General features: G+C 41.6%; 1 protein-coding gene across 3 annotated transcripts in view; it reads left to right on the top strand.

Moving 5' to 3' along the window:
- PLBD1 (phospholipase B domain containing 1) overlaps window positions 1–9693 on the top strand; it is a 100213-nt gene that overhangs the window by 77880 nt on the left and 12640 nt on the right. For all 3 annotated transcript variants that reach the window (XM_023741594.1, XM_023741595.1, XM_023741593.1), the window contains 2 exons: window positions 6017–6217; window positions 6315–6455. In XM_023741594.1, coding sequence (XP_023597362.1) covers window positions 6017–6217; window positions 6315–6455 — 342 coding nt within the window. The remainder of the gene's footprint in view (window positions 1–6016; window positions 6218–6314; window positions 6456–9693) is intronic.

Below are 9693 nucleotides of genomic sequence, written 5' to 3'. Positions count from 1 at the left end.
TCTCATTGTGTGGTTTGTCTTTTTTCTTTAGTGTCCTTTGACATACAAAATTTTAAATTTTGATGAAGTCCAATTTTTCTGCTCTTTCTTTTGTTGTTCATGCTTTTGGTGTCATATCTAAGAATCTCTTGCCAAATCCAAGGTCACAAAGATTTATCCCTATGTTTTCTTCTCCTAAGAGTTTTATGGTGTAAGCTCCTATGCTTAGGTTGTTGATCCATTTTGAGTTAATTTTTTGCATATGCTATGAAGTAAAAGTATAACTTCATTCTTTTACATTAGGACAGCCAATCATCCCAGCACTATTTGTTGAAGATACTGCTTTTTCGTCCTCCAAGGTCTTGGCACCCTTATCAAAAATAGACTGATTGTAGCAGTTACCATGGGAATTACAATTAACATCCTAAATTTATTACAGTCTAGTTTGTATTAGCTTTGATAGCATTCAAAAACTGCTCCTTCCCCTTCATGTTATTGTTGTCACAAATCACATCTTTATACATTGTGTCCAGTAACAGATTTATCATTATTTTTTATGCATATGTCTTTTAAATCATGTACGCCATTAAAAGTTGAGTGCCTATTTTTTTGTACACCTTGTGATTTTTTGTTGTTGTTCAGAATTAGATCTTTGAATATCATAATGTGGTAACTTTGGAAATCAGAGTCTCCTCCTCCCCCAGGGTTTGCTGCAGTTACCCATTAGTTTTGTGACTTTTCCAAACTATTTTTGCAAAGACTGTATTCTTTGTCATGTGTGCTCACTGAAATCCATATTTCTTCAGCTTGTGTTTTGCTAATGTTTTGGGAGAAATTTCTTTGAATGCCCTGAGTATTTTTAAGTTGACTTTTTCCTGATTCAGCATTCACTTGGTTTCTGTAAGCCTTTGGCTGTGTTCCAAAGTGCTGACCATTTCTGCTTGTTTTTCAATGTTTCTATGAAAGGACATGTGCTTGAAGCTGCCGACTATGCCATTTTGCTGACATCCTATGTATATATTTACTTTTATTAAGAGGCTTTTCTAAATTCATTTATCAGTTCTAGTAGCTTAGATTGTTAGATTCCTAGCTGTTCTGTGACACTGAAGTCTGACTTCTGTCAACTCAAGCCAGTATGGCTACAGTTTTCCACAACCAGAGTTGGGAGGAGGGAGCTAGTAAATACACTCAAGCAAGGAAGCCATGGACTCACATTTTTACCAAGCTGGTAGCGGTGTTCAGTTTCTCCTTGCCTATGGTCAATTTCTAGTGCCTTCAAATAGTTGTTTTTAATAATCTTATACAGTATAATTTTTATCTGTATAAGAAATTACCTGATTTCTTCATGCTGCATTATTTGAATACTCATCCTTGGTATGATTTTTTTTTTTTTTTGGCCTATTAATACATGTTGTCCAAATGCTTTCCACATTACCAAAAAGCATCACAAGAGTTCTTTAGAAACCTCCTTAACTGTCTCAGTCATCTGGTGCTGCTCTAACAGGAATACCACAAGTGGATGGATTTAGCAAAGAGAAGTTTATTCTCTCACAGTCCAGTAAGCTACAAGTCCAATTCAGGGCTTCAGCTCCAGGGGAACGCTTTCACCAATGGCTCTGGTGGAAGGTCCGTGTCATCAGTCTTCCTTTGGTCTTGGAGCTTCTCTGCGCAGGAACCTCAGGTCCAAAGGATGCGCTCTGCTCCCGGCACTGCTTTCTTGGTGGTACAAGGTTCCTATGTGTCTCTGCTTGCTTCTCTCTTTTACATCTCGAAAGAGATTGCATCAAGACACTGATCTTGTCAGCCTCATCAATATAACCTCATCACAGTGATAGAATTTACAACACATGAGGAGATCACATATAATCTCATCATAGTGGTAGAGTTTACAACACATAAGGAAATCACATCAGATAACACAATCGTACAATACTAGGAATCATGACCTAGCCAAGTTGCTACACACATTTTTTGGGAGACACAATTCAATCCATGACATTAACTTTCAGGCTGAGTAAGCTAACCCTCCTTGGAGAATCCTTAGTACCCTGTGCATAATTTCTTCAGAGCCTCTATCCCATTTTTTTGTTGGTCTATACCAATATTTATTGAGCACCTACTTGTGTCAAACTCTTTTCTTGGTGCTCGATATACCCCAGTGAATAAGACAGAAAAATTCCCTGCCCTCTTGGAGCTAACATGCTGTGGGGGTGATGGAAAATTAATAAATAAGTAAATAATATCTAAATTAAATAATTTATTTATTATTGAAGAAGAACAAATTCCGTTTTGGTGTGGGTGATAACAACAGAATGTTGGTTGAAGTACAAACCCAGTTCTTCATATTTTCTGTCTGTGACCTTTAAGAGACCCCTGCAGAGCATTCAGACTCCACAGGAAGGCTTGGTGTGCTTGAATATGTAAGAGGCATGACCCCCACCCCCCCGCCCCATGGACCACATTCGTGTTGCAACATTAGGTACAGTGTGCTCAGTAAATACTTGTTTGACTGGAGAATTATGATTGAGAGAAGAGCAGGTTGATTGGTACCAGTCAGGATCTGGGCAGGAAAAGAAGCAAATAAATGCCATTCTTGAAGGTGCCAAGGCTGAATACATTGTGGAGTTGGCAAAATAAGGGACTGAAGGATTTTGTATCCTGGAATAACCAGGAACTCACAGGCTTCCTTTTCCTACACGGAGGAACCAGAAGATCTTCCTGTGGCAAGCAGCCACCTCACAGCCGTGGTTCTGGTCGAGATGCAGAGCGGGGAAGAGAGAGGGGCCTGGGCTTGTGCTTTGTGAAAAAACTCCTGAGGGAACTTGAATATCACCTCTGGACTGGGAATTATTGTACAGTGCCTGACATATGGTAGGTGTTTAATAAACGTTCATTGACTGATTATATGACTGACTTAGAAAGATCAGACAGCCCGGTACCTGTGGGTACTTTCCACAGATCTGAGAAGTGATGCTCTCTCTCCTCAGCAGGGGGAAGAAGCTGAGCAGAAAGGCTGAGTATGCTGCAAATGTGTTACTTTTTTTTTAAAAAAAGAAAAAGAAGAGTTACCGAAGTGTCACATCCATCTCTGTTAAAATCAAATGGCAGCAAGACATTTCAAGGCAAAATGTACTATATAATTGAATTACTATTATTATATCAGATAACCAAAAAAAAAAAAAACAAACCAAACCAGTTGCCATCGAGTGGATTCTGACTCATGGTAACCCCATGTGTGTCAGAGTAAAGGTGCACATAGGGTTTTCAATGGCTATGACCTTTGAGAAGTACAACGCCGGGCTTTCCTTCCAAGGTGCATCTGGGTGGATTTGAACTATCAACCTCACGGATAGTAGCTGAGCACTCAGCTATTCGTACCACCTTATTGCTGAGTGAAAAAATAACCCCCCAAACTTTGTAGCTGAAAACAATATGTGATTATTACTGCCTTTGAGTCCACAAGTCAGCTAAGTGGTTCTTTCTAAGGTAGATGTCTCCACTGGGCACACTCATGCGTCTGTGGTGGGCTGTGGGACCTTGGATGAAGTCTCTTACATAATTAGGGGTTGGTCTGCTACAGGCTGGCGTTGGCTGAGATGACTGGGCTCCCCTCTGTGTGGTCTCTCATGCTACAGGCAGGGCTAGACTGGCTTCTTTATAAGGTTTACATGGTTACAAGAGAATGAGCAAAAACATGCAAGGTCTCTTGAGGCCCAGGCTCAGAACTCACACAGTGACACTTCTGTCACACTCTGTTAGCTGAGCCAAGTTATAAATCCAGCCCAGATTTAAGAGGTGGGGAAATAGATAACACCTCTTGATGGAAGGAGCTGCACAGTCACCTGGCAAAGGGTATGGCTAGAGAGAGGAGTAAAAATATTGCAGCGTGGCTATTTTTACAGTCATGACTCAGGGACTGACCCTGACTTGTGTTATTTATGTCCTTGATCAACACTGATCACGCGCTGACAGTTCTAAGTGTTCTCTGTGCTTCCCTATCAGATTCTTCTCTTGCAGAAGGAAGGGTGTGTTTGGTCTTCATACTCTGGGCTTTGGAGCAAGTGAATACATGTGATGGGCAGACGGGCATATTGTAAATGCACTTGATAGAATAATAGGAGTAAACCCCTCTGGACTGTACTAAGCAATTGATTTAAATGGCATCAGAGGAGAGTGATCACTTTATTTTTGTGATTAGAATTTTTTTAAGTTTTGGTACATGATTTATTAACTGAAAGACTTCCCTTTTATTTCTTAATTAATAATTCAGCAATAATCAGCTGAATTAATAATTCAGCAAGAAGCGGACTATGAAATGTTATTAGCAGGCTGTCTTTCATAAAACACTAACGTGTATCACTTTCTCCTCAACTAAAATATATAGCCTGCCTTCCAAAGCTGCTAATGACAGATGAGAACAGGAATATAGTTTTACATAGTCAAAGAATACTTATTTCTCTTAAAATACAATGTGTCAGGACTGTGTGCCCTGAGACCTTTCTTTGCTATCTCAAACTCTAATCTTTAGAATCAGCCTCCTTGACTTTCGTTCTGCAGGCCAATTCATCCTTTGTTCCCGAACTCTAGGTAGCTTGCATTTTTCTGTCACCCAGTCTGTTTAATTAGCACGCTTGCTTGTGAATGAAATATGACTTCTAACGTGTTAGTGTTTTTTACTCACACATACCGAAGAAAGCCTGTCCCCTGGTGTCCATAGAGGTTGCTACAGTAAGGAGTGAATTAGCAAATGTACCCTGCCGGAAATATAGCATTACATCCTAGGGGGATTTTGCCACCAGAGAGCTTGCTCAAGACTGCCAAGTAAGGTTGTACAGTTTGAGCACTGCAAAAGGGTCCCAACCTAAGAGGTGAATGAATAATCATTGAAATCCATCCTGAACTCTGCCAATCCATGCAGCCTTATGTCTGGACTATGTCTACCAAGGAGCCCTGTTGGCACAGTGGGGGAGTGCTTGGCTGCTAACTGAAAGGTCAGCAGTTTGAACTCACCAGCCTGCTCCACGGGAGAAAGATGTGGCAGTATGTTTCCATAAACATTTACAGCCTTAGAAAACTCTGTGGGGCAGTTCTACCCTGTCCTATAGGGTTGCTGTGAGTCGGAATTGAATCAGTCGCAATGGGTTTGGCTTTTTGTGTATATGTCTGACAAGAGGCATATACCCATTAACAATTCATTCAAGTGTGCCATCCACTGACCAAGCCTTGTACCCTCCCAGAGTATGCAACTTTTCTAACTCACACAGACCTCTCTACAGGCTAACGGCAGCCTGGAGGAAGTTCACTAAGAGTTCATTGGACACTGTTCTCATCATGTAACTTTCCTACTCAGAAATTACAATTAGACAGAGCTGAATGACATCACTTGCCCCATGTTATCAGAGTAAGAAAGAGAGAATTGCCAAGTTATTCAGTGGCAGTGCAGGGAACTAAAATGCAAGCCTTCTGCCTTTTAATTCGTACTATGAAGTCTTATCTTTAGGTTTCAGATACCCCTTTATTTGATCCCACCCTACCTGTCTCGTTCTAGGCTCAGAATAGATGTGCAATGGCATGTAGACTCATTATATAAAATTTGGAAAATACAAAAAATGTAGAATGAAATGAAAGAAGACATTCATATTCTTACTAGCCAACTGTGCTAATATCCCTCCATAATAAAAAGTTCTCCTGCAAAATCCTAGCAAGTAGGGATTTATTTCTGTTTTTCATTTTGGAAACTTGGAAAAGACCTGATTTAGTATATTGAAAACGTTGTATATTTTTGTCGTTGTAAATCATAAATCAGAAGTTTTCGGTGGAGAATCCAGGGGTGGAGGTCGACGGGCACCTCCCTAAGCAACAGCTGGGTCACAGCCACAGGGCTGAGCCAATGCTGGGAGCAGCTGCTGCAGATCAAGAAAAATAATAAGTGATACTTTTTGCAAAATGTGCTGTGTATGTAGAGCTCTGTGCTACTAATGATGGTTCTACATTCTGTGTATACATATGCTTATTTGTGTGTTTGTCTTTCCTGTAGGGTTTCTGGAGTCTCTGGATGACTTTTACATTCTTAGCAGTGGTTTGATATTGCTGCAGACCACAAACAGTGTGTTTAACAAAACTCTACTAAAGCAAGTGGTACCCCAGTCTCTCCTGGCCTGGCAAAGAGTCCGTGTAGCCAACATGATGGCAAATGATGGTAGGATGTGGGCAGAGACCTTTTCAAAATACAACTCTGGTAAGTGGCCCTCCAGAGTACCTTTTAGGCATGTGTGTAAATTTAGATTTGGGGTTAACAAGTAAAAAGCCTGCTTTTCTGTCTCCTGACCTTTCAGGCACCTATAACAATCAGTACATGGTCCTGGATCTGAAGAAGGTAGAGCCGAATCACAGCCTTGGCAATGGCACTCTGTACGTTGTGGAACAAATTCCTACATATGTCGAATATTCTGAACAGACTGAAATTCTACGAAGAGGTACTTTCTTCATGCTGGAAGTCTGGAAGTGTGATGAGTGTATGTGTGTGTGTGTGTGTATGGTGGGAAGTGTGCAGTGAGGAAGAAAGGATGGGGGTGCCATTGCTAGTTACACTGGAAAACAATTACCAGGTTCAGCCTAATGTGTAAAACCTCCACCGCAAACTTTTTAATGCTACAGTGTGCAGTTTCAGACACAAGTTGAGCACTCACTACCTTGTGGCTTCTCATGGCTCTTATATTACCTTCTCTCCCTGGGTTCCTGGGTAAAGCTCATAGTTCAATTCAGCAAATATTTACAGGGTGCTAAACTGACCCAGAAATTGGAAAAGTAAGGATACAGGACACAAAATCCCTGCCCTCAAGGAACTCACAGTCTAGCAGGGAAGCAAGACATATGCAGCAACCATTGACACTCAGAACACCAAGAGCAGTAGTAAGGGCTGGTGGACGAAGCCCAGTGCTGAGTCTGAAGAGGGCGCCATTGTCAATGAGAGGGATCAGGGTAGGCAGTTCTGGAGAGCAAGAACATAGCACAGACATTTGAAACCCAGGTTCTGGAGTCATATTGCCTGGGTTTGAATCTTTGCTTCCCAAAGTGTCGAGAAAACCAACCTCTTCAAGCTTTACTTTCTTCATCTGTAAAACACCATAGTCCTTGAAAACATCATGTTAAGTGAAATAAGTCAGTCACGAAAAGACACATATATGAAATATCTAGAATAGGCAAATGTATAAAGACCAAAGTTTATTAGTTGTTAAAAGAGCCCTGGTGGGGCAGTGGTCGGCAGTTCGAATCCACCAGGCGCTCCTTAGAAACACTATGGGGCAGTTCTACTCTGTCCTACAGGGTCGCTATGACTCGGAATCACTCGACAGCAACAGGTTTGGTTACTTGTTGTTGTTGTTAGGTACAGTTGAGTAGATTTTTGACTCATAGCAACCCCATGTGACAGAGTAGAACTGTCCCATAAGGTTTCCTAGGCTGTAGTCTTTACAGGAGCAGATTGCCAGGTCTTTCTCCCTCGGAGCCTCTGGGTGAGTTCAAACTGCCACCCTTTTGGTTAACAGCCGAGCTTTTAACCACTGCGCCACCACAACAGCAACAACACCCAGGGGCCAAAAGGAGGTGGAAAGGGGAAGTCATAGCTTAGGTACACTGAGTTTCTGTTAATGATAATGGAAAACTTTGGAAACGGATAGTGATGGTGATGCTTGCACAACACGATTAACGTAATCAGTGTCACTGAGTTGTAAATGTAAAAATTGTTGGCTTGGCAAATGTTTTATTATAGATAATTTCACCATAATAAAAAAAAAAAAACTGGCTACAAAAAAATTTTTTTAAGCATCGTACAGATCCACAGTCACTTATTTGCATTTTGAAATCCCAAACATAAAACCAAAAGTTTTTGGTTTGTCCTAATTCACTTTGTAGCAAAATCTGACCTCATTCGGACTCAGCTGGCAGCGAAAACTGATGTGAACTGTCTATTGATAGTTTTTTTTTCCCTCTTAGAGCAACTACTTACACATTAGGCTATAGAAATATCAATCCTGGATTATGAGATGCTCCCACTGGGAGTGTAATGTCATATATAATATATGAACTCCGTTGTTGTTCTAAAATCTGAAAAACCCTAAATTCTGAAATATGTCTGGCCCCTAAGAGTTTTTGGATGTGGGAAAGTAGACCGTTATGATTCCATAGGTTGTCATGAGAATTAAATGAGATAATTCTTGTAAATTCTCCAGCACAGTGCTGGCATATAGTGAGCCCTCTTATCTTGCATCCAGCATAGTTCTTGGCATACACAGTAAGTCTTTGATGACTGTTTGTTTAATAAATGAAAGTGAAGATGATACCCAAGTGAAGATTTAAAGGCTAAAAAGGTGCTCACCAATTTGACAAGAGGTCAAGGTCATTTCAGGCAGAGTCAATCACATTTGCAAACAAATGGCACAGGAACATGATGTGATGTGACTGAGAAAGGCTAGAGGGGGAGTCTCTGGGTGATACAGATGGTTCAATTCTCTTCTGCTAACTGAAAGGTTCACAGTTTGAGTCCACCCAGAGGTGCCTCAGAAGAAAGGCCTGGTGATCTAGTTCTGAAGAAATAGCCATTGAAAACCCTACAGAGCACAGTTCTGCTTTGACACACATGGGGTCACCATGAGTCAGAATCATGAGGTAGAAGATACGTACAAAACCCATTGCCATCGAGTCAATTCCAACTCAAAGTGACTCTACCTGTAATGCTCAAAACTGCTCCCATTGGGTTTCCAAGGAGCAGCTGGTGGATTCTAACTGCCAACATTTTGGTTAGCAGCCAAACGCTTAACCACCGTGCCACCAAGGTAGATAGTGAAAGAAAATGTCAGCCTTGTAAACCCTACTAAGTAGCTTAGCCTTGATCCTTTAGAAAATGGAAGGATTTAACAAGGGAGAACAGACTTAAGGTGGGGGAAAGGAAACAAGAAAGGAGACTAGTTAGGAGACTATTATAAGATATCAGCCAATAGACAAGTACGGAAAGAACCGAGATAAACTGGGGATCAGGGCCTAATGCTCAGTTTCCCAGATCCTCAAAATTGATTTTGTATCACACTTGGATGGCTCCATCTCAGTGGAGAATGGCTCATACCAACTAAATGCACTTAGGTATAACACAGACTTCAGTTAAGGCAGGAACTTCTATTGCCATGCAGATCAGATGCTAGTTAGCAGCAGACTTACCTGCTCTTCTTGTAGAAAAATCCATCTGAGAAGTCAAATCACTAGGCAGTTTATTAATTAGAATGGCAGTTCAAAACTGAGAACCTAACTGTGTGGCCTTGAAGGCTGGTCCCATCCAGCTCCTAAGAGCCAATAGCATGCCTCAAGAGGGAGATGCTGGGGAGGCAGGGCCAAGATGGCAGAGTAGTCAGACGCTTCCGGTGGACCCTCTTACAACAAAGACCCAAAAAAACAAGTGAATCAATTATATATGGCAATCTGGGAGCCCTGAACATCTAAGGCAAAGCTGAGGAACTGGACTGAGTGGCAGGGGGAGGGAGAGAGAGTTCGGAAGCAGCATGGAGTTGCCAGACATGACATGGCGAGAGCCTGAGCCCTTCAGGCCTGATCAGCTAGGGGGTGAGCAGTGAGGCAGCCAGCAGTCATGTTTAGGAGGCATATTCCGCACAGGGAGAGACCCAGCACCAGAGATTCTACTCGGCCACACAGAACCAGTGAAAA

Source organism: Trichechus manatus, unplaced genomic scaffold (genome assembly GCF_000243295.1).
Source record: "Trichechus manatus latirostris isolate Lorelei unplaced genomic scaffold, TriManLat1.0 scaffold00184, whole genome shotgun sequence".
Taxonomy (NCBI): Eukaryota; Metazoa; Chordata; class Mammalia; order Sirenia; family Trichechidae; genus Trichechus; species Trichechus manatus.
This window is presented reverse-complemented; position numbering and strand designations above follow the sequence as displayed.